The 27,809-nt window shown below is 31.3% G+C and overlaps 1 protein-coding gene across 1 annotated transcript in view; it reads left to right on the forward strand.

Moving 5' to 3' along the window:
• Positions 1 to 531: 531 nt before the first annotated feature.
• LOC143247018 (alanine--tRNA ligase, cytoplasmic-like) overlaps positions 532 to 27,809 on the forward strand; it is a 325,641-nt gene continuing 298,363 nt past the window's right edge. The window contains 14 exon segments of the mRNA XM_076494324.1: positions 532 to 668; positions 7,557 to 7,721; positions 8,816 to 9,004; positions 11,103 to 11,248; positions 12,198 to 12,389; positions 13,988 to 14,132; positions 15,234 to 15,379; positions 15,972 to 16,080; positions 18,267 to 18,305; positions 18,641 to 18,752; positions 19,277 to 19,401; positions 21,371 to 21,524; positions 21,834 to 22,003; positions 25,735 to 25,848. Coding sequence (XP_076350439.1) covers positions 7,575 to 7,721; positions 8,816 to 9,004; positions 11,103 to 11,248; positions 12,198 to 12,389; positions 13,988 to 14,132; positions 15,234 to 15,379; positions 15,972 to 16,080; positions 18,267 to 18,305; positions 18,641 to 18,752; positions 19,277 to 19,401; positions 21,371 to 21,524; positions 21,834 to 22,003; positions 25,735 to 25,848 — 1,788 coding nt within the window. The 5' untranslated portion in view covers positions 532 to 668; positions 7,557 to 7,574.

Genomic DNA, 27,809 nt, shown 5'->3' on the forward strand with positions numbered 1-27,809 from the left:
TTTCTCGACATCACTGATTAGTTCTAAGAATTATACTGTTAATGGAGTACCGGTGAATTAGATAAGATAAATGTGAGAATATAAAACGAATCTGTAGCTTGATTGGAGCGAATACTGAAGGTAAATATCAAAATAAATTTGTATATGTATTTCTGAGTATCTTATTTGTTTGTAATTTATTTTAGAAAGTATCAAAGCTACTTCCTGTGTTGATAACACTCATTTGGAAACTTATACTTAAAATTAGTTCATTTATAAACCTTGAAGTAATTATAACATCAAAAAATACAATTAGCATATTGACTAAAATAAATGAGAATAAATAATATAGTTTACTCTGAGAAAGCGTTTTGGCACCAGTTTTTAATATTAGCTATTTAGAACATAATTTCAGCTCATCTGAATCATCTTGTTTGCCAGATTAAAAGGGAAAAATTCCAATTATTAGAAACGCTTCAAAGTTTTAGTTGCCTTATGTAAATTGCATAAGAAACTGTGTTAAAACAAGTTCTTAATTTTTCGAATGTTTAAAATACGGATTCTGGAAAGACAGTTTTCTCTATTTTCAATCTATAATAACAGAGGGTGTTATATCTCAAGACGCGTGGAAAGGTTTCTCTGCACCAGTTTTGGAGTAGTCTGAGGTTATTTGTTATAAATTTCGATCGGTAAGTTGGATCCTAGAGGTTAAATTATTGTAAGTGGTTTCACGATAGAAATGAGTTTCAATTAAGTTAATCTTTATTTTGTTAGTTTTAGATAAGAGGATTTCTCAGGTGAAAAATTCTTAAGTCTACCGTATGTCAATGTACGAGCGTGTATAAATGTTTATAGTTATGTTTCCTAAGCTGTAGCTTAGCGCTACCGCTGTTTCCATTAGCGATGATTAGCAATAGGGTCACCTATACCTTAATTCAATTTTTATTTGTTGTACAAGTTAACTTGCAGTGAACTAATTAATGATTTACACTTTACGTGTTTTTATGGTAAATATAACCTAGCCGGATACATAAGGAAAACTTTCTGGTAAGATTTACCAGAAAAACAAAAAGCCAAACACCACAGTCTATTTCGGAAATATAAATTAATGATTTACGTTATTTTGCGAGAATTTTGTATTTAGCTGAGATACATTTATCATAAAAAACAGTACTTTTACGAAGTTTTCACTTCCGTTGCCAAGTAACAGTAACAAGGACCTAACTGAAGAATGATGCAATATTCTATCGGTATTACTGTGGTACGCCAAGATACGTACAGACTTGGTGTTGTTAGAACTTTAATCATAAATATTAATATTGCGATATTTATAAAATTGAAATGAGTATAAGAAGGTTTACGAAATAATACATGGAAAAATAATCCAAACTTAGGCTGTTAGGGGTGAATGTTTTTTTCTGTTGCACAGGAATTGGGAGTCTTCGTTTGTGAAAAAACGGAAATCAATACTTGGTAATGCAGAACATCTAGTTATGTATTGAGTAATATCTAAAAATATAGGCCCACATCCTAGCAAATTAAACTTTAATCAACATAAATATTGTAGAGAAATTCTGTTTCAACATACAGTGGTTATAAGGAAGAGATACAGTCACACTCACTATCTATAAGATTATAACAAGATAATATACTCAATGCACATGTTTTTTTATTTTTGAGAACTGAAATGAAAGTGGGCCTGTTCTTGTTGCATTAATAGATAGTGATACATTTATTATTAAACTGTACATGTTATGAAAATATCAAGTGGGCTGTAAGTGATTTAAAATTAGTAATGGATGCACTATGATTACTGTACTAAAAAGCTATCAAACAGCATGTTTGTTTATAAATTTTTGGATACAATTATATACCATCTCATTATAAAGATTATCCATTGTGTGTTTGTATGTTAGCATTCATCACTCATTGGCTGGTTTCATCACATTAATGTTCTCTATGATAACTGAAAACTATCTGACATTGTACATCACATATTTTGATTTAGAACATTAACAGAAAAGGAATAAAAAAAAAGACACGTAAATAGTATACTTTTTTTTTAACACTTTTGACTTCCATTATCCACAGATGCTTGGCTTGCTTAAGGTGATATTTTTTATGGTAACTGAAAATTGTTTGATGATATACGCGGGCTATTTTGTTTTCGGACATTCTCTAAAGCAGGAAGATGAACACTTTGAAATAAGACGTGTTTTCTTTCTGTACACTTTTACCTTAAATCACCCAGAACTTGCTGGTTTAATTACTGTAATTTTTTGTGTGGTAACTGGAAATTGTTTAATGGCTTTTATAGGATTAATTTGATCGAAGGTTTTTGCTTCAGATAAACAATTCTGAAACGGGATATTTATATTTTCTTAAATACAGTTGTCTTTGAGTTTAAAGATGCAAATACTTAACCAGTTCAATGAATCAATTATTATATTCTTGAAAGCATATTATGCAATTAGTATTAAATTAAGTTATTAGAGATTTACTAAGAAGAGAAAGAGATGGTTATCTAACATTGTCCTTCATAGAGTTTTTGCTTCTTTAATGTGTGCCTTTAAATGATGAAAATAATTAGTTTAATGAGAATTCTCACAAAATGTAGCCATTTTTAATATACAGGGTGTTCGGAAAGTCACTGTGCACTTATATATTTATTAACCGACATGTTTCAATATAGAATACAGGAGGTAAATATGAATGACAATTATAAACAATGTTGAAAGTGACCCCCATTGACATCAATACAGGCCTGGATCCTTCTTATTTTGTTTCTAAACACCGCTATCAGTTGCTGGCTTGAAATAGACCGAATAAAATATGGTTACAAACTGCACAGTGACATTCCGAACACCCTGTATTTATTGGCACAGATGTTTAATTTTGTGAAATTGTGAATGATGTTCAATGTGTAAAGAAAGGGCAAACTTATCATTTGTATCTTTTATGTGCAAAAAAATATTAAAAACAAAGTAATGACACTTTTATTGAAATGTTTAATGTTATTTGTGTAGTTTTTATAGCTGGTTTACGTGTTAAGATGTGTTTATTTTATTATGATTTGTGTTATTTTCATTTTATTGTAATATATCAGGATAATGTAGTAAAACAGTGAATTACTTTAGTATCAGTTCTACCTTGCATACATTATACTAATAGTAAAGTGTATCACTTTTTCATGCGAAGAAAACTTTGAAGTAATAACATAATTTTAAATTAACACATTACATTTTTTACACAACAATATGTCTCGTGGCACAGCAGTGAGTCTGAAGGCTTATAATTACTAAAAGCAGGTTTCGATACAAGTGGTAGGCACAGTATAGATGGTCCATTGTATAGATTTGTGTTTAAATAAACAAAACTTAAATGTATTTTCTAATTTGTACTTTCGCAATTAAAAATAATTAACTTGCTACAAATAGAATTCCGAATATGAATTTTTAAATCAGTGTAAACTAATTTTGTTTCACCTAAAGGATTTCTGTTGCAGAAATAAAATGTTTTTTAAGGTATTACAGGCTACTAAACATGGTAATGATTGAACAAGTTTAATTGAATTCTAGTTATACTTACAACTTTCTCACGAAATTAGTTAACAAGAGATAGGTTAATGTATTATTTAGTTAGTTAGTACAATTGTATAAGTATTTCAGAAAGATTCAGCATTGAAAATACTTAAATACATGATTTACTTGTACAACTAGTGTGAAAAAGTTTAAAAACAAGAGTTCGTTCTTGAAAGTGTACCTCAGTAAATCAGACTTAATTAAACATTTTTTCACTTTTGAAAGGCTGTTAGTAATTGAATCTTCTCTGATTTCTTTTGTTAGGTTAAATATTCACTACATTTTGGTACAGAAGGTTTTGTAGTATAAATTCATTTATTATTTCTCTGTTGGTGATTGTACAGTTTGCAGTTGTTGTTTTCCTTTTCCCCACTGATTTTCCTTGCCATTTCATTCTCACGTTCACTCGGTTATCAAAGGCAACCTGAATGTGGAAAGTTATGTTCTTGTGTCTTTGGAGAATGAAAGAAGCTTGTATGTTTGAAATATTTATATTTTTTATATAGCTGGGAAGGTTAAAAGACCTGATTTGAAGTTGTGCTTTAAGACACTGACAATCTACGTGAATGAAACCAGGTGTAGTTTCTCACTAAATATCTGGTAAAACTGTAGCACAGTAATTTCTGTAAAAGGGTCACTTGGACCCTCAACAATTTTCCAATATACCCACTACTGATAAAAAGTTAACTGTTTCTCATGAGACTTGTTTATTTTTAACCAAATTCCTGCATATCTTTGTATCTTTTATCAATTATGAATTTCTTAAACTTGTGGCATTTATTTCTGGCTTTGTCCCTTTATGAACATACTTACCTAATTAGATTTCAGTTTGATCTTTTATGCTGTTCATTGTTATCTTCTAGGAACATGGACGACTTCATAATCAGTCTGTTTTAAAAATTATCCACCGTTTAGGTCATACCATCTTTTATTTCATTACCTCAACACAGTATGAGAAATCTTCTATTATGGTTTCACAACTGACACCCTGAAACTTCTAGTTGATATGTGTAGAATTAAAGTCTCCCATAATTATTACATCAGTGTTCTTAGCTACAACCCTGATCTCATTATATGTTTCTCGGTGTATTTGTTCCAGTATTGTGTGTGAGCTGTAAGTGTTCAGAAGCTATTAAACCAGCATGTTTTTTCATTCTTGAGAAGTTGGTTGGTTAATAAGGATAAAGAAAAACCAGTTTTCCATGAATTCTCTTGACAGGTTGTTTATATCATACACATATCTTTGAGCAATTTAACTGCATATACTATGATATGAGGCACTTTGTTTTACAGTTGCTCTGAGAATTGCATGTATGTGTTTTATATTATTTGTTTTAATGTTTGTTATTGTAGTTTATGTGACAACCTGGAAATGTCTGACCTACATTAATTTGACACGTATTGTTGTTAGTCCACGTTGTCGTGTTTGTGTTTGGTATGAATTTCTGTTTTTCCAGTACGTGATAAATAAAGTTTTACATAAGTTATTAAATCTTATTTGCCAATAATCTCCACAAATCTGTTTGGTATGTTTTAATGAATACAGTGTCGTGAGTTGAAATTAAACCCAGTTGTATATTAGTCAACCAAATCCAAGTTGCCTTTAGTAAGAAGTATACTTTAGAAAGTAATCTCACTTCCATCTTTTTTTGTTTTTATACTAAAGTGGTTATTTGTTTTACTTTATAAAGAATACAGATTTCATGTTTTCTGTGTATGTTGGAGTTGATGTCACTGAGTGGGATGTATTTTAAGTTTTATAACAATTTTTGATGTTGTGAATGTCTAAACATTGGTGACTTTTAAAATTTGCCATTCAACAGTTTTGCTAATTATATGAAAATGTATTGTGCGTCCCTTCTTGACGCGATAGATTTTGTAAAATATTTCTTCTACCGTCATGCTTTCCACAAACTTCACCATACATTTTCAAGTTAATAAACATTTCAAGAATAAGCTTCAAGCAAATAATTTCTCTGTACTATTCATTAGTTTTTAGTAGTTTGTGCTTCAGAGCAGGTCCTGTGAGATGTAGTTTTTACAGATTTAGTGGGGTGGAGAGTGAAAGATTTAACCATTAGTGAAGGTGGTTACCAAATCAGTGTTTTGGAAATCTTGGAAATCAAAAATGTCTGCTTGTTTGTATTTTAGTAGAATATTTATTCAATATTTTATGTACCAAGTAATGTATAAGTCCTCAAACTGGGTATACAGTAAAGGGAAGTAATTATTTTACTTGTATTAATAAGTGTTAGTTAAAAATCCTGAAGATATAAAAAACGCATACTAAGAGCATGACCTTATTAGAATGTTCTTTCTCCATTTGATAAACATGCTTTGTTACAATTTTCTCATATAACTTGTTCACTAGTTAAACTTCTGTTGAGATCGGTAAATTTGGTATTTGTGAAAGGGGATAATATGCTACAAACTTGTTTGGTTTTTAGGATAGCTTTATTTGATGTGTTTTTGTAATAACATTAACCATTGTTCAAGTGTAAGTATCATATTATTCAATGATTTTTAAAGAGTTGCATATTTTTATTATTCTCAGTTTTATGCAAAACAACATTTATAAATTATACCACAACTCATTTTATGTAACAAGACAGACGTGTTATACCACAACTCATTTTATGTAACAAGGCATTAGAAGTGTTATACCACAACTCATTTTATGTAACAAGACATTAGAAGTGTAAATCTAGAGACAATCTATGTTACATAATAAAAAAACATTTGAATGAATGGATTTTTTTAGTTAAAGAAACATTTCAAAGAATCGTAATATTGTACCCCATGATTGTTTTTGCTAATGATAAAAGTCATGTAGTGTGCAATGTACCAGACCAGATAGTTCATTGAAATAAAAAAAACTGTACTTATTGGATTTGTTAGGTGTACCATAACGGTTCACCCAAATGAAATAAATCTAAAATAATCAAACATTATTAATTATAAAAACAACAGAATGAAAATTTTTGATAATTATTTGGGGAGCAAAACCCCCAAATCATAAGGTACGACCTAACTAAATTCCAAACTTTGTGCTTTCCTTGTCACAATATATTCTGTTTCTAATATTATTTTTTATTTATTTATTGTATGTACAGATTGGCAGGCGTAACAGTAAGAATAACCATATTGCAATGAGTAGACATGTTTTGTTTTAGGTTTGCAATTTTGATAATAATAAAGATGACAAACTTGTCAGATAAACAGTTATTTATGTCAGGTTAACCTTATGACATATTTTGTGTGTTACTGTTAAAGGATGTTTGACTGATAAGGTGTCAACTTATTAATGTGCATCCATAGTGTGCAAGAATTTTAGGGTTCAAATCCAATTTAATGAAGTGTGAGGAAAACTGAAATTACCAAAAATTATAATCTGTTAACTGGATGTTCCAGATTTTCCTGAGATTTTTCCATATTGAGAGACCTTGGTACATTTATATAAATGTATAGACATAACTCGAGTAGTCTTAACAGATTCTGGCAATTTGTAGTTGGATGAACATTACTAGAGCCTGCACACTTAAGAACTAGTTGTGTATTTTATGTTTCAGTGTATACAAGACTGTTTACATATTTACCTATGTGCATTGCTTTGCTCTACGTACTTCTAATTAATGAAACTGTTTTTTTAATTACAAATGAATCACCGAAAATAAGAACAAGTGTCAAAATCTGTCAGTTACATCTTCAGAGTAAAGTAACTAAATATACAAGCCTAAATGTTTCATCTATTAATTTATCAACACAAATGTTATGAAAAACATTCTTTTCACCTAGAATCTTATTAATAGGAAGAAGATTTGTTTTTCACAACTAAAAACTGAATAACTTATTTGTACTTTCATGGTTTGTCTGGTTGAAGGATTCACCTTTAAATATCCCATTTCTCTGAAGTAAATAGTACAGAATATCCTTTTCTTTATTACAATTTTTTGTTTATTTTTTGGACAAAAGAATGAAACTCTTTCTTTATTGTAGATTCACGAAAGAGGCAAAATGGACACTACATTAACATCAAAAGAAATTCGACAAATGTTTATGGATTTTTTTGGGCAAAAGTACAAACATTTATATGTTCATTCATCGTCCGTGATTCCTCACGATGATCCTACCTTGTTGTTTACTAACGCTGGGATGAACCAGGTAATTTTATTTAGTTGTTTATATACAAATATGCTAATTTACATAGTTTGGGGTATACTGTTAGACCTTTTATTATGCATCATGAGGGTGAGATTGACAAATTATGTGTATGTATGGAAAACAGGTTCATTAATATGATGCCTGTGTTTTGAAGGAAGAAATGTTTAGAGAGATGAGGGCATTGTGGCATTTTAACCACTTGTTGTAGAAACCAGAACTCATCAGGCATTCTGGTTGATAATATACAAAGTCTGTTACTTAAGTTAGTTGTTTATGAGCTCCAATTAGTTGATAGCACTTCAATAACATATAGCGTTGTGTAGGTCATAACATTTGATAAATTACAAGTACTTGTTTTAATATGATATTGAGTTAAAGCACAGTGTTCAGCTGATTTGCTGTTCTTACTGAAAACACGTGTTGCATTTCTAGACGAATATTTCCAGATCTAGGAGCCAGGTGTGCTTCGCTACTGTTTGTACTGGAAAATGTATATTTATTTTTGTGCTTTCACAGCCATGATTGGATGCTAACTATCAAAATGTCAGCAGCCATTTCACGGTGATGCCTTTGGTTTCCATATGATTCTAAATACACATACTGATCAGATGAATTAAGAGAAGGAAAACACAGTGGTACAAAATTAGTAAGATGTACAATCGTAATGGTTTATTTCTAAAGAAACATGAATCTGCCATTAAAGTCTTAGAAAAAATAGTTCAATCTCAGACTCAAAGAATGCAAAATTAGTTCCAAGCTTCCGAGAGTCCAGAATTGTTCCAGATTCAAGTTCTATTCAGTACAGCCCCATGCATGAATAAAATACTAGGTGCCACGAAATTTTTAGTCATCATGGTGACCTGGCACCTGGGATTTATTGAGGCCTGTTATACTTTAATGGATGATAGAATAAACTTAAATAGTTGTCAGTCATATTGTGACCAGTAATTTTTGATGAGATTACCTTTTGTCAGCAGAAGACGTTATTTACTCTTATAACTTATAAAAGTCTTTATTATAGGTAAAGTTGGTAGTTTTAAGAGAAGCGGTTGAGTGCTTGTACAATGAAACATTTAATTTTTTTTTTTACATAGTTTAAGCCTATCTTCTTGGGTGTCGTGGACCCAAATAGCGATTCTGCCAAGTACAAACGAGTTGTTAACACACAGAAATGCATCAGAGCTGGAGGTAAACATAATGATTTGGACGACGTAGGAAAGGACGTGTACCATCATACCTTTTTTGAGATGTTAGGGAATTGGTCGTTTGGGGATTTTTTCAAGGTTAGTGTCTTGCATTTTTCATGTGGAGATTTTTTAATTGATTGTCGTGAAAAAATCTGTGATAAATTTACTCTTGTGGTTTTTGGATTTATTATAACGTGCTTGATCAGATTATAAAAATCTATTATGAATTCTCAGTGTCTCTTTGTCCTTAAAATACATGCAAACCGTATTGTCTAAATGCAAATGTGTGTACACTTCATTTTAACAGATATGAACAAATGGAAGAAGTGAATATTCTTTAGTAGACATTTTGTACAACAGTGTATTAAATGATTATCATAAGTTTATAAAGGTCTAACATTAAACATTGTAAGTTTATGTATTCATATTAAGTGCAGTAAAGTTTAGCCCTAACTAACCTGAAACAAACAACTTGCACAAGTTAGTGTTAACTTATCTTTTTATCAAACATAATCTGTGATTAATAAAGGCTTAACTAATGTTAGGCCTAAGACAAGTGAACTTCCAGATCTCAGTATCTGAGATTATAATTCTTTTGTATTATTCGACAAATACTTTTTCAGAGACATACTGTTGCAATAAATATACTAATTTGATTATGAATGTTCTGTAAGGTCTCTGCTAGTTTATATATAAAAGTAGCTTCCATATTTTATTTTGGATCTATAAGTTTGGAGAACCTTAGTATTAGAGCTAAATATTTTTGTTTCATTATTTAGTTCAAGAACAAAAAAAAAATATTTTTTTAAAGATAGAACTTGTTTATATATTTATCTATACAGATATATAATCAGTTTAAACAATTGACAAATTGTTCTAGTATTATTTGTCTACTGTGCAACTAATTCAGTAATTTTGTGATGTACAACTACCACAATGGTGGTTGAAATGCTAACCTTGGGGAATATTTGTATATTACTCTCCTCCAAGTGGTGGTACCTTATTTCATTTTTTTCCTTTTGTATTTGTTTATTTTCTTTTACTTCAGAGAGCAGTCACCTTCCCACAATTCTCTGTAAAGGATGATGTTGAACATTGTAGGCTTAACAGCTGGCTCTCCTAATTTCTTTTTCTTTTGAATATCTGATTTTTGTTGTTTTTTTAATTCCTTCACGTGAGACTTGCAAAAGAAGATTAACACTTCCCCACCATAATAAGGGCACTATGTTGTCAGTCACCTTCACAACCCAAGGTACATTTTATATCCCACATTATAACCTGTATCCTGGGGATCATCTTGATTTTTACATTGTTATCTATTCTTATATGATAGTTTGTTTTTTGTAACTAGTAAAGTCAGAGCTTTTAAATAAAAAGTTATATAAAAAAAAGAATGTTATTCTGATTTAGAAAATGGCATTATCTGGAAAAACAACCACAAAGTTCTTGTTTGGAAGTTTATTAAAATACATTCTAATCTATTAACTTCTTTAACATTGAGAAATCTACACAAAGGATTTACTTAAATGGACATACCAAACTAGTCAGTTTAGATCAGTGGTTTCTAATGTTTTTTATGCCCAGCACCCCTAAAAAATTTTAATATGTTCTCGCACCCCTCACAGTAATTATTTATTTGAGAATGAAAGTCAAGGTGGTCAAAATAAATGTTATCTTGCATCCCTTGGAAAGCTATCTTGCACCCCCAACCACTGATTTAGATAGTTAAGTTGTCTTACTAAACTGGTTAGATGAGATAGTTAAGTGGTCTTACTGAACTGGTTAGATGAGATAGTTAAGTGGTCTTACTGAACTGGTTAGATGAGATAGTTAAGTGGTCTTACTGAACTGGTTAGATGAGATACTTAAGTTGTCATACTGAACTGGTTAGATGAGATAGTTAAGTTGTCATACTGAACTGGTTAGATGAGATACTTAAGTTGTCTTACTGAACTGGTTAGATGAGATACTTAAGTTGTCTTACTAAACTGGTTAGATGAGATACTTAAGTTGTTGTACTGAACTGGTTAGATGAGATACTTAATGGGACAGACTCGACTGGTTAAATGAATTACTTAAGTGTAACTATTTAATGAAAAGGTAAAAACTTTCTAATTTTTCTTTGTAATAAACATTTTAAAGTTTCTAGTGAACTGTACTTAGTTTTTTTCTGTTTTTTTTTGTCTTTTGGCAGCGAGAAATATGTAATTGGTCATGGGAACTCTTAACGAAAGTGTACAAACTACCCAAGGAAAGGATGTATGTGACATATTTTGGTGGAGCTCCTGAATATGGACTTGAACCTGATTTAGAATGTCGTGACATCTGGAAGGAAGTTGGGTTAGTGGAAAGACACGACTTGCTTAATCAAAACACATTAATTCTCTCAGTATGAGCTGAATCCCTCAGACTGAATGTATAACCATTGTTATAGTTTTCATTCTATTAAATCTACTGTTTTATTACTCAAACTGTCCAAGTAATACGAGTCATTTCCGAGTGTCATAGCTAACCTAAGATTTCCATAAGATTCATAGGGCAGTTCACGTCCATGTAAATCAACAATTTATGCACAACCAAATTATTGAAATTGTGATAAAAATATGTACACTTACAAACCGTTTAGCAGCGGTTATACGAGTTGTTTAGGTTTCGATAGTTTGTAAATTTATTGTGATGTCTCTGTAATGGAACTGAGATGTTGTTAGAACTCGTTTTTTTATATATTTAATTATGAAAGTTTTTAGTTCTGTACCACTGAAAAGTTTCAATAAACCTGTAATAATCTGAATGAGACATTTAAAGTAGAAAACAAAAACAAAATTTAATATCCAACATTCAGTTCTGCCCTCACATTAAGAAGACAAATGTAACCTTAAAGTTGAAAGTGGAATTAACAGGACTATAAAAAGATGTTTTGTGATTTGTGAAATATTGCATTTGTTAATTTGGAGAACTAGATAATTATGTTTCATTTCCATAATAAGGTGTTGAAATTATTAGAATAGAACATGTAATTAATTGGTACTGTTATTTTTCAAACTATAATTTTAATCTTATGTTTTGGACATTTTAAAACTTCATTAAACAATGTTCTAAACAAGTGCAGACATTTGATTTTTCTTGAATTTTAAATTCATTAACATGTTACTCGAATAGTGGGAGAATAAACAAGTCGTATGCACAGTGTTAATTTTCAATATAATTATTAGGCCTAACATTGTTGTTATACATTAGGTAATCTCGTTGTGTTAAAAATGCACTTACGTTTTTGTTTTCTTGCAACTAGATTGCCAGATGATCGTATTCTTCCATTTGGAATGAAAGATAACTTTTGGGAGATGGGTGAAACTGGTCCTTGTGGACCTTGCTCAGAAATCCATTATGATCGCATTGGAGGTAGAGATGCTAAACATTTGGTGAATGCTGATGTCCCAGATGTTCTGGAAATTTGGAACTTAGTGTTTATCCAGTTTAATAGGTTGGTATCATTTAGTAGGTAAACAAAAGGTTACATTGCTTCTTGTTGCATTGAAGTCTGACATGGTAGCTTAGGTTGCTTATGACTGTAGACTTGTAATATTGTTTTGGTACTGAACTTTCCTTTGGGAAATTGTTGTTTTTTATATCTTCTCCCCATCGGGAGGAAGATGTATATTTTCTTTCTTCTTCTTTCCAACAATTAAAATTATGTGAAACTCTGTGAAGACAAGAAAGCCCACTTGTAGAGAAAATTATATGTTTAAAGAACCTGACGATGATCAAAAAAAGTCAAAACGATGTTCGCTCCTCTACATAGTGCTTTCTCTACCCATACCAGTCGTTTTTAAATATATGTGAAACTCCTTTAATTTAGGGTTAGTTGTTTTGAATCTCGTTGGGCACACACGTTGCTTTAATTCTCTCCTTTGCCACCTTTTACAACTTTATTTAGGCCTCTGTTCATACCTTAGTGGGGTTAAAGGTTTCTGCCTTTTCAGAGTTTTTACAGAGATAATAGGGCAACATATTTCACAAAGTTGGAGATTTTGGCCAACCATACCTGAAAACAAACCCCTGTTAGGGTACTTACTTGTGGTGCTAAAGCATGTACAACATGTTTGGTCACAGTAATTTGTTAATGTGGGCATTAGACAGTTTTGAACCTTGGGAGGAAGGACACAAGATCTAATGACAGATTCTGTTTCAGCAACTTATCCAGTGACCACCTTGATAAGGAGCTATGCAATATAAATAAACACCTTTAGTGCCTCCCAAAGTGCTGAGTTTGTTCCTGTTACCTCCAAAACTGTGGGAAAACAAACAGATGATTCACAATAATGGAAAATAACACAAGATGTTAAAATAAAAACCATTTCAATTGCCCTGATCATTTAAAGAATGCTACAATGAAAATTCACTTGTCCTGGTTGTTAAAAAATGTTATATTTTAATTTTTTCAGAGAAATAGTGTCTTGGAATGTTGTTTGTTTATAAAAAGACTACAAACAATTTGAATTAACTATTATTATATTTGATGATCAAATTGTTAAAATGTTTTTTCAAATCGAACTATGATGGTTTTAATTTCACATTGAAAAATAACAAAGGGTACGTTAGAATGTTCTTTTTTACTTCATATTTGGATATCAGGAGAAGATATAAATTTTTATATGTATGCCACAGATATTTGGTTAAACCCAAAAAGTGTTTACTGTAAAAACTGAGTTTACAACTTTTGGTTAAACATTTGGTTGATGTGTCTTCAAGTTTGCTTATAATTTATGTTGTTCATTTGTGTTTTTTTCTCTTTTCGTGGTAATTTTACCACAAGATTTTGAGTCTATTTTGAAATAAATTATTAATCTAGAAAGTTCAAAGTGCTGTTTAATCAGAAATGGGTGCACCATGGTAATAATAGTAAACATATTTATTCAGTTTACAATTGTGGTTGTAGTGTTCTGTTGTTTTTTTGGTAATTAAACTTGTTTTCATTAAATATTGCACTTATTATTGTTATGTATAGTAATCGGCTCTTATAACGATTCGCATGTCTGTATTGTATCTTTCAGTAATATAATTATTTCTTTATTTGTTCAGGGAAAACGATGGAACTCTGAAGATGCTTCCAAAAAAACACGTTGATACTGGCATGGGATTAGAAAGGCTGGTTTCTGTCATTCAGGGCAAATCCTCTAATTACGATACTGATCTATTTGTTCCTATTTTTGAAGCTATTCAGAAGGTGGCTGTTTTTGTGTTTTTTCCTCATATTTCAGGAAAAAATATTATTAGGGACATTTCTAAAATTTTGTAGCCTATTCTCACAATCAAGTTTTTTTTTCCTTAGACACCAAATAATTTGTATCATGAATACATCTCTTGTCATTTATGTAAAGATAAAATTAACAATTAACAATAATGTCTTTTGAAATTTAAATTTCATTTCCTTCTGTCTAAACAGTGATAATTCTTCTGTAGAGTAGAATCGTCTTTTAAACAATCTTAATTGAACTTGTATTGTGGTTGTGTGATAAGTTTGGACTCACAGTTTAGAAGTTTTTAGATCCCAAGTTGCCTGTTGTATTTCAGGTGAAAAGAGATGAACCTAAATGTATACATGAAAATGTACGACAATAATTTAAAACTGAATAAATGAAAGTTTGCTGTAATTTTTCTGTATCGTATGAATGTATCACAACAAACAATATTTAATATACTACTTTAATAACCATTAATTGTGTAACAAAATATTTTATTATTATAGTTGGTTTTTGTTATATGAAGCCTAAACGTACTTCGTAATTTGCTTTTACTATCACAAAACATTGATTGCTTTTTTAATAAACTAGCCACAGAGTTAAGTTGTAAAGCAGCTTGTGTCGATTGATGTCTAATTAATTAATTAATTAATTAATGCTTTAACACTTTTTTTTTTACATCTAATGACTGAACTGTTACAGCTTAAATCTAATATTTTGAATAAAAACATGTTTAATGATTTATCCTTTTAATTGCATATAGACAACTGGGAGAACCCAGTCATGTATCTGAAGAAAAATGTATTTCAATACCAAATTTGTAACATGTAATTTACAAATATACAGGAGTTTAGACAGTTTATTATACAAAGAAGAAAGTTATTGAATATAGTTAATGAAAATCAGTATAAGTAAGATTGTATTGAAACTGAGAACAAAGTCAACTTACTGTCTATAAATCACGTTTTAAATTGAATTTGTCTTCGTTAACATTCTGTTTCCAGATTTGGTAAAAAATGCATCAGAAATTGTTAAAACTGATAAATAAATTATTGTGATCCAAGTTTACTTGGTATTGATGTTAGGTTACTGGATCAAGACCTTATCAAGGAAAAATTGGTTCACATGATGAAGGTGGAATAGACATGGCCTACAGGGTTCTTGCTGACCACGTGAGAACGTTAACCGTCTCTCTGTCCGACGGTGGTCGACCTGACAGCACTGGTAGAGGGTAAGTGCACTTATCTCTTTTAAAAGTCTGAAGTTACTTATTAGTAATATTTGTAGAGAGCATTCTATCTGTGATAATTAGGAAGATTGACCATCTGATTTAGAGTTAGAAGACTTGTTACAAACTTCTGAGAATGTGTATGGTTATGCGAGAGAAATAGCGAAGTATTTGGGGGGGGTCAATTTAACTTTTCACAATTTTAAACTTTTATATACATTTTGTAATTTTTTTTAGTGGTTTATTAATAAGAAATGTTTGCTAGAAATCATTACATTTCACTCACTGTAGTATGTAAATATATATATTTTAATGTTTTCAATGGCATATGTAGATTGTTTGTTGGGTGTTGCAATTTGAGGTGCTTGGGTTCAAAGTTCAAATATGTAAAACAAATCATGATTGCCTAACGAAGACACAAATAGCTTTTTTAATATCTTTAAAACACATTGAGAAATCAGGATATATTAACATAGAAATAACATTAGAATTGAATGATTTAATAAGGTCTTTTTATATATAGTTTTGAAATATGGGTGATAATTTGTTCTATTATTTAAATTCTCAGTTATTGTTTAAGTATCTTTATTCCTAGATACGTTTTACGGCGCATATTAAGACGTGGTGTTCGCTTTGCTACTGAGAAATTAAATGCAAAGCCTGGAGTCTTTGCTGGACTTGTTCCTATAGTGGTTAATATTTTGGTGAGTGGATCGAGGCTGTTCCTTACAAATTATTATAAGCTATATTTAATAGGTATTTTCTTTTCTTCTTTTTCTCATCAATATGATCATAGTCTTGGCCAAGCAAGTAAAAATGTGTGTGTTGTATACATGTACATACCTAATTACTGTGTACTTACAAAACAACATGATACAGTTTAAGTAAGATTCAATCGTGTGAGTGCATAGGTCTAATCTTTATCCTGAAACTTTGGGTGCAGACACGAACTAGCATAATTTTAAACCAGAAGTTCATTGTAGTGGGAGCTCTTGTATTGTGTATCTACATTACTGTTTAGTGGAGTTTTGTATTGTGTATCTACATTACTGTTTAGTGGAGTTTTGTATTGTGTATCTACATTACTGTTTAGTGGGAGCTCTTGTATTGTGTATCTACATTACTGTTTAGTGGAGTTTTGTATTGTGTATCTACATTACTGTTTAGTGGAGTTTTGTATTGTGTATCTACATTACTGTTTAGTGGGAGCTCTTGTATTGTGTATCTACATTACTGTTTAGTGGAGTTTTGTATTGTGTATCTACATTACTGTTTAGTGGAGTTTTGTATTGTGTATCTACATTACTGTTTAGTGGAGTTTTGTATTGTGTATCTACATTACTGTTTAGTGGAGTTTCAATGACATTTATTGTTTTGTTTTTTCTTTGGTATCTTTTCTTTTGGTGATGTATAATTATTAGGTTGGCACTTAACACTCAGTAATGTTTAACACTTCAATGTAACACTTTGTCTTTTCATTGATTTTAAAGAGTTCTTTTACCTACCATCCGAGAAAAGTATTGTTAAGAAAATCTGGAGGAAATTACAAGATCATAAGAAAATCTAAACTCTGAAGTACATAGTTCATAGATTAGTGGTATTTAACATAATCAAAACCTAAACTCTGAAGTACATGGTTCATAGATTAGTGATATTTTATGTTACAGAAACCTATTTAACATAATCAAAACCTAAACTCTGAAGTACATGGTTTATAGATTAGTGATATGTAACATAATCAAAACCTAAACTCTGAAGTACATGTTTCATAGATTAATGGTATTTAACATACTCAAAACCTAAACTCTGAAGTACATGGTTCATAGATTAGTGATATTTAACATAATCAAAACCTAAACTCTGAAGTACATGGTTCATAGATTAGTGATATTTAACACAATCAAAACCTAAACTCTGAAGTACATGGTTCATAGATTAATGGTATTTAACATAATCAAAACCTAAACTCTGAAGTACATGGTTCATAGATTAGTGATATTTAACATAATCAAAACCTAAACTCTGAAGTACATGGTTCATAGATTAATGGTATTTAACATAATCAAAACCTAAACTCTGAAGTACATGGTTCATAGATTAGTGATATTTAACATAATCAAAACCTAAACTCTGAAGTACATGGTTCATAGATTAGTGATATTTAACATAATCAAAACTTAAACTCTGAAGTACATGGTTCATAGATTAGTTGTATTTAATATAATCAAAACCTGAACTCTGAAGTACATGGTTCGTAGATTAGTGGTATTTAACATCATCAAAACCTAAACTCTGAAGTACATGGTTCATAGATTAGTGATATTTAACATAATCAAAACCTAAACTCTGAAGTACATGGTTCATAGATTAGTGATATTTAACATAATCAAAACCTAAACTCTGAAGTACATGATTCATAGATTAGTGATATTTAACATAATCAAAACTTAAACTCTGAAGTACATGGTTCATAGATTAGTTGTATTTAATATAATCAAAACCTGAACTCTGAAGTACATGGTTCGTAGATTAGTGGTATTTAACATCATCAAAACCTAAACTCTGAAGTACATGGTTCATAGATTAGTGATATTTAACATAATCAAAACCTAAACTCTGAAATACATGGTTTATAGATTAGTGGTATTTAACACAATCAAAACCTAAACTCTGAAGTATATATAGAGACTGTCACGTTCTAAATTATCAAAGACTTACACAGATAAGTGCAATCAGTGACTATTGCTGAGCGGTAAGGTTTGCTACAAGTGTTTGCTGAGTAACCGTAGAGTTAATGGTAATCCTAGTATTTAATTAATTACAGTTGTAATTTTTGCAAAATTATTGTTCTCATTATTTTCTGCTCCATCTTTTTTTTTTTTTTTTGTAGGGTGATGTATTTCCAGAACTCGGAAAGGACCCACAAATGGTAGGTACCTCAAAGAAATGGCCTGTTTGATGTGGATTTGAAGAATCAAAGTTTAGTGCATCTATGATACTGTAGACAAAAACAGTAAACACCACATCTAACAAATATTGTACTTTATACTTGGAAGTGCTAACTGTGTATTTTTCATTTTTTTCTGCAATTTAACTAGTTTTGAAATACTGGTGAAAGCTAAAATCCATTACAGTTTTAACAGATGGAAGATGATGGATTTTAAGTATAGATGCTTGAAGATAATAAAAAAACTTATGATTTGATTCAAACTATATTTTTAGACAAAAGTCTCTGCATTTCTTTTTTTATGACCAATTTGTTAGGTTATGGATATAATCAATGAAGAGGAATCACAGTTTCTAAAAACGCTCACTAGAGGGCGTCGACTCTTGGAAAGAACTATTTTGAAGCTTGGGAACATAAAGATGTTACCAGGTACTTCGTTAATTGTGTTCTATTAGAATTAAATTTTATTTGTCACCATTTATGACAAACAGGCCAACTTGTTTTTATTTTGCTAATTATTTAATTTTTGTACATCGTGATGGTGACGTGTGTGTTTTTGTCAAATAATATATGAAATGTTATGATAATTTAGAAATGTGTTTAAGTTTTGTAGATACTTTCATCAATTTCAGCTTTTTTTTTTTTTTTTGAAGAAAGAGGGATTTTCATCAGCAATGTGGTTTAATTTTTACATTTACCATAGTTTTAGTTTTTGCCAATTTTAAAAGAAATTAAATTTCTGTACTCGAAACAGTTTTCCTTTAAGCTATTTTATGCGGTCAAGTAACTTTTATGTATTTTATGAAGCTCATAAAGATACCTCCATAAGTAAATAGGTAAATACAAATGTATGTCACTGATGGCCTAATATTAATTTGAAATTAACATGTAGGTGGGTCTATTAAATTTGTGATAACTGTTATCATTTGAGTAAGTTCTAAGTATCATTGCAGGTGATGTTGCCTGGAGGTTATATGACACTTACGGTTTTCCAGTGGACCTCACTCAGCTAATGGTCGAGGAGAAAGGTCTTGGTATTGACTTGGATGGATACGAGGAATGTAAGAAAAAAGCACAGGTATACTTTAATAAACATGCTTGGTTTTAAATTCTTTAAGCAAATATTATATCAGTTCTTGGATTTTTCTTGAATCCAGGAAGAACATGTAATGGTTAGGGCTTGTTTAGGATATTAGCCAGAACTTTAATAAGTTATCTCAATCTTTTCACTTAATAGTTCTTTATCGTGGGAGTGTATTCATGATTATAACGACAGGATTTGAGAGTAGCCTATTACGAGAGGTGCCATTTGCCCAGATATCAATTATCAGTTTAAAAGTAACCAATCAAAGTTAGCATTACCAACTGTGTCCATGTTTTCTGTTTTCCTTGTGCTCATGTCAGCCATGCTGTGGTTATTATCCTAACAATCAGTAAAGTTTCTCTTAAAAACTGTTACTGGTGGTATATATAATTGACAAATAAAAAAGGTTCATTTCTTTTAATAATTATTTTTTATGGTTAAGATGTAAGAGTTTCATTGTAATTTTAAAAAGTAGAATAAAAACAATTTGTTTAGAATCAAAGGTTTGCAGGACCACATGGAATGTGTGGTTTGTGGTGTCATTAACAGTTTTAAAGTATACGTAATGTACAGATGACACCTTATCCTTCAAGACTGTCCCTGCAGAACCACTCTATAGAAATGTAACAAGTTAATCATCTTCTGTTTCTCAGGACAGGAAGTTTCTCATTCTTTTTGAAACTGCTTGTACTGCTAATGACAACTCATTCTATAATCCAGTCGTCCAACTAATCTGCCATTCAGATTATCTTCAAATTATCTTCAGTAAGATAATTTCCTATCCTCTGTTTCACAAAAGAAAATGATTTGTTAAAGATTTTTAAACTTACCCCTGTAAGATAACCCTTTGATCCTTGAAATCATCCTAGTATTCTCCTCTGAATCATATTATTAAAGTGAGTGTCCTTTCTCATATCGAGAGAGAAAAATTAAATGTCACATTTCAAATAAGGCCTAACTAATGATTTGATTAGAAAGATATTTGAGTTGTATTCAGTGTTTCTCTGAATAAACCCTAAAAATGTTATCTTTACTACTAACAACAGATTATTACTTCAGTGATTGTAAGGTGATTACAATCTATATTAAATGTGTAATACAAATTGCAGAACATTTTTCATTCACTGCCACTGTTATGCCCAAATGAGACAAACATTTATCATTCGTTAAAACATTAATATATGCAAAAATAGTTTACATTAAACTGTGTTGATGTCAAATATTGTGTATCCTAGACCTGAGTTACATAGTTTCTGTATTTTTATATTTTGTTAATTTGATATAGCAAGTTATAGATCAGTAAATAAGCCAATTTGTTGTTTAGATTAATCACATCTTTAATACAGCTACACATTGCCTTGGTATTTATAAATACAAGTGATGTCCTAGCTGTGACTTTCTTAAGTTAGTTTAGGTAGTTTTTCTTTTGATAATTTTCTTACGACAACAGTTGTTATGTTAAGAACAGACATAACTCATAAAATTCGTTATTTCTTTGTTCTCATGTTAGCATGTTTAATAAACTGCAATAATTTTTATCTTTCTGTCATTTTTGTTTGTTTGAATTTTCTCCCGTGATCCATCTCTAGATTAACTAAGTGAAATTAGCTCTTTTAACGCAGTAGATGCTAATGAAGTTTAAATCTTTGTGTGCTTGTTTCTGTATTAACATTTACCATAAATTATTTTAATGTATTTTATGTAATACTGAAACATTTTGTTGTTGAAGTGAGATAAGCCGAAACCACAATTGTTTTAGAAATAGTAGTAATACTGTTTACAGTAAATTGTATTTCACTACTTTCGATTTTCGCCATTAAAGTAACTCTAAAAATGGCGTAATCTCGTTATTATGTGGCTATTTCTTTGGCCATTAAAACCTTTATCATAAATATCTAGCGTTTGTGAATGGTTTGTTTGTTTTGTAAATGTCAAACGTGTCAGTAGAAAATTTCTTGTTTAGCTTGCTTCTCAAGCACAAGGAGGCGGGCACGATGATAGTGTTAAACTTGACGTTCATGCCATATCTGAGCTTCAGGAGAAACAAGTTCCAACGACCAACGACCTCCCAAAATACAACTACAGTGCTGTTAGTGACGATAAAAATACAGAGTACAGTGAGTAGTAACTCTTTCTTTTGTCTGAACAGAATATTAAACCAGTTTTATTTTCATATTGTATTCTTGGTATACACTTAGAGATTTATTATTATTCCTCTATAGATTGTACATTAATTATATTTATCGAGAAAGATTTGATTACAGATATACAATATGTTTGAGGTGTGTTTTTTTTTTCAGATATGGCACTACTGTTTAGTTAATTTTAAGAAGGTATAAGTGTCGGTGTAAGGGTTAAGTGTTGATTTGTTTGGATGTAATATTCATGCTTGAACACTTTAGTAAGTGTTTTAAGTTTCATCACAGAATTCGTGGAGTGCTCAGGAACGGTGTTGGCTCTTCGATGTAACAAAACTTTTGTGAATGAAGTGAAGAATGGTGTAGAATGTGGTGTCATATGTGACCAGACATGTTTCTATGCTGAGTCTGGAGGCCAGATATATGACACTGGCTTTTTAGTGAAAGAAGGAGATGAGGTATATCTGTCTTTTTAAATAGTGAATATGCACTGATATGTGTAAACAATTTTTATTACAAGAAAGTGTAATTATAAGACTTGACGATTATTGTATTTAAAACTGCTTCTCTGGATATAGTAATATTTATAACTTTAACTTTGGAAATAAATTTGACCCACGTGAAGTTTATTTTTGTACAAGCGCTCAGCTATTTAATAATAACTCTTAAAATAATCCATGTATTTAATAGTGTTCATTCATCACAGTCACTTATAACTCAGAATAATACTAATGGTGTTTTCTCCCATCCTTACTTAACTTTTTTAGCTGTCTGAGAACAAAGACATTAAACATATAATAATCACTGTTCAATATAACTGTTGGAGGGAAGGAAAACAAAAGGATGTAGATAGTTACAGGTGATTCCTTATCAAGATGTGTAGGGTAGGTAGGAAGGAAAGAATCAGAATGTTATCCAGGGGCACAGGTGGAGGATATAACTGACAGAGCAGAGGATATAATTAAGGTAGATAGAAGACGTAGTTTTTGTGGTGCGTGTAGGGGCTAATGATGTGGGGAAAGGGGTAGGTAAGAGTATATTTTGATGAATAGGGGTTGGTAAAGGTATTTAAAGAAAGAGGGCATAATTTAGTGTTGTCAGGGTTGCTACTCAGAATTAATTGAGGGAATGGAGCTACAAGTAGGTCACTAGGGCTAAATACTAGGTTCTAGTTAGTATGTAAGGATGAGCAGATAGTCTGGTTGGACTTGTAGGATCAGCTCAGTGGAAGAAGAAAGCTTTTTTAGAATTGATGGTTTACACTTAAATAGGGTAGGGGTGGGCATGTTTACTAAGGCTACGAGCTCAGCTGTGAGGGAAGTTTTAAACTAAGATTATACAGTGGAGAGGGCCAGGAAAAACTAAATACAAAAATAATAAGAGGAAAAGAAAAATTAGTATAGAAGTATTGGAAGAATAGGCTTAATTTTTACCATTGTAATGATAAAGTATTAGGCTTAATTTTTACCATTGTAATGATAAAGTATTAGGCTTAATTTTTACCATTGTAATGATAAAGTATTAGGCTTAATTTTTACTGTTGTAATGATAAAGTATTAGGCTTAATTTTTACCGTTGTAATGATATAGTGATGTATTTACTGTTCTATATGATAGAACACTGGCGTTTTGATGACAGATGTAACAGTGATGTATTTACTGTTCTGTATGATAGAACACTGGGGTTTCGATGACATGTAATAGTGATGTATTTACTGTTCTGTATGATAGAACACTGGGGTTTTGATGACAGATATAACTGATGTATTTCTGTTCTGTATGATAGAACACTGGGGTTTTGATGACAGATGTAATAGTGATGTATTTACAGTTCTGTATGATACAACACTGGGGTTTTGATGACAGATATAACTGATGTATTTACTGTTCTGTATCATACAACACTGGGATTTTGATGACAGATGTAACAGTGATGTATTTACTGTTCTGTATGATACAACACTGGGGTTTTGATGACAGATGTAATAGTAATGTATTTACTGTTCTGTATGATACAACACTGGGATTTTGATGACAGATGTAACAGTGATGTATTTACTGTTCTGTATGATAGAACACTGGGGTTTCGATGACATGTAATAGTGATGTATTTACTGTTCTGTATGATACAACACTGGGGTTTTGATGACATCTAACAATGATGTATTTACTGTTCTGTATGATACAACACTGGGGTTTTGATGACATCTAACAATGATGTATTTACTGTTCTGTATGATACAACACTGGGGTTTTGATGACATCTAACAATGATGTATTTACTGTTCTGTATGATAGAACACTGGGGTTTTGATGACAGATATAACTGATGTATTTACTGTTCTGTATGATAGAACACTGGGGTTTTGATGACAGATGTAACAATGATGTATTTACTGTTCTGTATGATAGAACACTGGGGTTTTGATGACAGATGTAACTGATGTATTTACTGTTCTGTATGATAGAACACTGCGGTTTTGATGACATGTAGTAGTGATGTATTTACTGTTCTGTATGATAGAACACTGGGGTTTTGTTGACATGTAATAGTGATGTATTTACTGTTCTGTATGATGGAACACTGGGGTTTTGATGACATGTAATAGTGATGTATTTACTGTTCTGTATGATAGAACACTGGGGTTTTGATGACATGTAATAGTGATGTATTTACTGTTCTGTATGATAGAGCACTGGGGTTTTGATGACAGATGTGACAGTGATGTATTTACTGTTCTGTATGATAGAACACTGGGGTTTTGATGACAGATGTAACAGTGATGTATTTACTGTTCTGTATGATAGAACACTGGGGTTTCGATGACATGTAATAGTGATGTATTTACTGTTCTGTATGATAGAACACTGGGGTTTTGTTGACATGTAATAGTGATGTATTTACTGTTCTGTATGATAGAGCACTGGGGTTTTGATGACAGATATTACTGATGTATTTACTGTTCTGTATGATACAACACTGGGGTTTTGATGACATGTAATAGTGATGTATTTACTGTTCTGTATGATACAACACTGGGGTTTTGATGACAGATGTAATAGTGATGTATTTACTGTTCTATATGATAGAACACTGGGGTTTTGATGACAGATGTAACAATGATGTATTTACTGTTCTGTATGATAGAACACTGGGGTTTCGATGACATGTAATAGTGATGTATTTACTGTTCTGTATGATACAACACTGGAGTTTTGATGACATGTAATAGTGATGTATTTACTGTTCTGTATGATACAACACTGGAGTTTTGATGACATGTAATAGTGATGTATTTACTGTTCTGTATGATACAACACTGGAGTTTTGATGACATGTAATAGTGATGTATTTACTGTTCTGTATGATAGAACACTGGTGTTTTGATGACAGATGTAACTTATGTATTTACTGTTCTGTATGATACAACACTGGGGTTTTGATGACAGATGTAACAGTGATGTATTTACTGTTCTGTATGATACAACACTGGGGTTTTGATGACAGATGTTATAGTGATGTATTTACTGTTCTGTGTGATAGAACACTGGGGTTTTGATGACAGATATAACTGATGTATTTACTGTTCTGTGTGATAGAACACTGGGGTTTTGATGACATGTAATAGTGATGTATTTACTGTTCTGTATGATAGAACACTGGGGTTTTGATGACAGATATAACTGATGTATTTATTGTTCTGTAGGATTGAACACTGGGGTTTTGATGACAGATGTAACTGATGTATTTACTGTTCTGTATGATACAACACTGGGGTTTTGATGACAGATGTAACAGTGATGTATTTACTGTTCTGTATGATACAACACTGGTGTTTTGATGACAGATGTAATAGTGATGTATTTACTGTTCTGTATGATAGAACACTGGGGTTTTGATGACAGATGTAATAGTGATGTATTTACTGTTCTGTATAATAGAACACTGGGGTTTTGATGACAGATGTTATAGTGATGTATTTACTGTTCTGTGTGATAGAACACTGGGGTTTTGATGACAGATATAACTGATGTATTTACTGTTCTGTATGATAGAACACTGGGGTTTTGATGACAGATATAACTGATGTATTTATTGTTCTGTATGATAGAACACTGGGGTTTTGATGACAACTAACAGTGATGCATTTACTGTTCTATGCATTTGGTTTATGTCTTGTACATGGTAGGATACGGAGATTCTGGTGAAAGACGTGCAGTTACAAGGTGGTTATGTCGTTCATATGGGAACAGTTTGTGGAAATGTTCAAGTAGGAGACAAACTGAAAATGTTTATAGATGAAGTAAGTTTCTGAATATTCACTTTGTTTGCAAATTTTAATTTTTGTTGCTAAAACTTTACCTAACAAATTTACAATACTGTATTCTAGAATGAAACTCAGTTCTTAAAAACGTTTGAGTAAAAGTTTCATGTTTATTATTTAAATAATCATAACTTACTCTCTAATCTATGGATTTAAAAATTAAAACATGAAATGGAAAAGTTTGCCCTATGTCATTATTATTTGTTTATTTTTTAGCATAGTCCTTACTTAGTCGGATAAAATGTTTGACCATAAAATTCTAAAACTGTTACTGATTGTGCAAAAACAATAGTCTCTGTATGTATGTATGTAGGTCACTAAGGTAGAACATACAAATAGCATTACTATACAGTCAAACAAGTAGGAATTATAGATTATTACATATTTGTTATAAACTCAGAAATCCACATAAAATCCATACATTCCTTAATGCCCCATATTTGACCATATTGGATCGGCTGTGTAGTATACAATCCACTTGACGATTGTTAAAATTAAGGCCAGCATGGCTAGCCGGTTAGGGCACTTGACTCGCAACCCGAGAATTGTGGTTTCAAATTTCTGTTCCACCAAACATGCTCACTATTTCAGCTGTGGAGATGATATAATGTGCTGGTCAATCCCACCATTCATTGATGAAAGAGTAGCCCAAGAATTGGCAGGGAACAATTATTGTTTAACTGCATTTCCTTTAGTCTCTCGCTGCTAAATTATGGACGGCTAGCACAGATAGCCTTCGTGTAGCTTTGCACAAAATTCAAAACAAACCATAATTGATAATTGTAAAACAAGAGAGATGACTTTCCGTCAAGTTAAACTTGAGGTAACGAACTGCAGCAAGTAATAAGATTGACCAGACTATCTCTATGCTTTGTACAAGAGAACTAAGGCTTTGAAACAGTGTTATAGTAAGTAAATAAAGAATTGTGTGAGTCATTTCTTGTTAGTAAATCATGTAAAAGTAATTTGAAACAAAATTGACAGTGGTAGTGATGTGTCCCTCTAGTTTTTAGTAAGGTTTCAGTGAGAAATTATTCTGTGTCAAATGTGATGTGCCAGTTAATCTGTTTTTAATATGAGCCTGTCTTTCAGTGTGCATCTATATTAACAGTGATGGACCTGTGTATTTAAGTTAAATGTGAGACGTGTTTTCATGTGCCTCTATATTGAATACGATGGACCTACATTTTTATATTAGATTTGATGGACATTGTTTCTGCACTAAATTTGATCAACTTGTATTTCAATATCGAATTTGATTGGCCCGTGTTTCTTGTATATCTGTATAAGATACGATGGGCCCGTGAATTCATAAACAAAAGAATTAATAGTTTCACTTCTAAAACAAGTAGATGGTTTTGGTTAGTGAGCTGTTTATTTCAAAACTCAACTGAAGTTTTAGGACTGGAAAGAGTAATTCACATGGGAAAATTCTTATCTAAGTTAATGATAGAGCTATTTGTCGTGTATCCACATGAGTATAGATTGTTTCATACCCTTAGAATTGGTGATGTTACACTGCTGAATTACATGTACTTTATACTTGTAATAGAAAACTTGAAATGTTTTCTCGATAGTAATATAATCTAAGGAATCTTTCATAGTTCTTAAATCTTGTGTACTTTTTATTTAACGAAATTATACAACAAATTGGCTGATCTGTGTATTTCAGGGAACAGTTCTCTCAAGTTGGCTGATCTGTGTATATCAGGGAACAGTTCTCTCAAGTTGGCTGATCTGTGTATTTCAGGGAACAGTTCTCTCAAGTTGGCTGATCTGTGTATTTCAGGGAACAGTTCTCTCAAGTTGGCTGATCTGTGTATTTCAGGGAACAGTTCTCTCAAGTTGGCTGATCTGTGTATTTCAGGGAACAGTTCTCTCAAGTTGGCTGATCTGTGTATTTCAGGGAACAGTTCTCTCAAGTTGGCTGATCTGTGTAT

This window comes from Tachypleus tridentatus, chromosome 3, assembly GCF_004210375.1.
Source record: "Tachypleus tridentatus isolate NWPU-2018 chromosome 3, ASM421037v1, whole genome shotgun sequence".
NCBI classification, from domain to species: domain Eukaryota; kingdom Metazoa; phylum Arthropoda; class Merostomata; order Xiphosura; family Limulidae; genus Tachypleus; species Tachypleus tridentatus.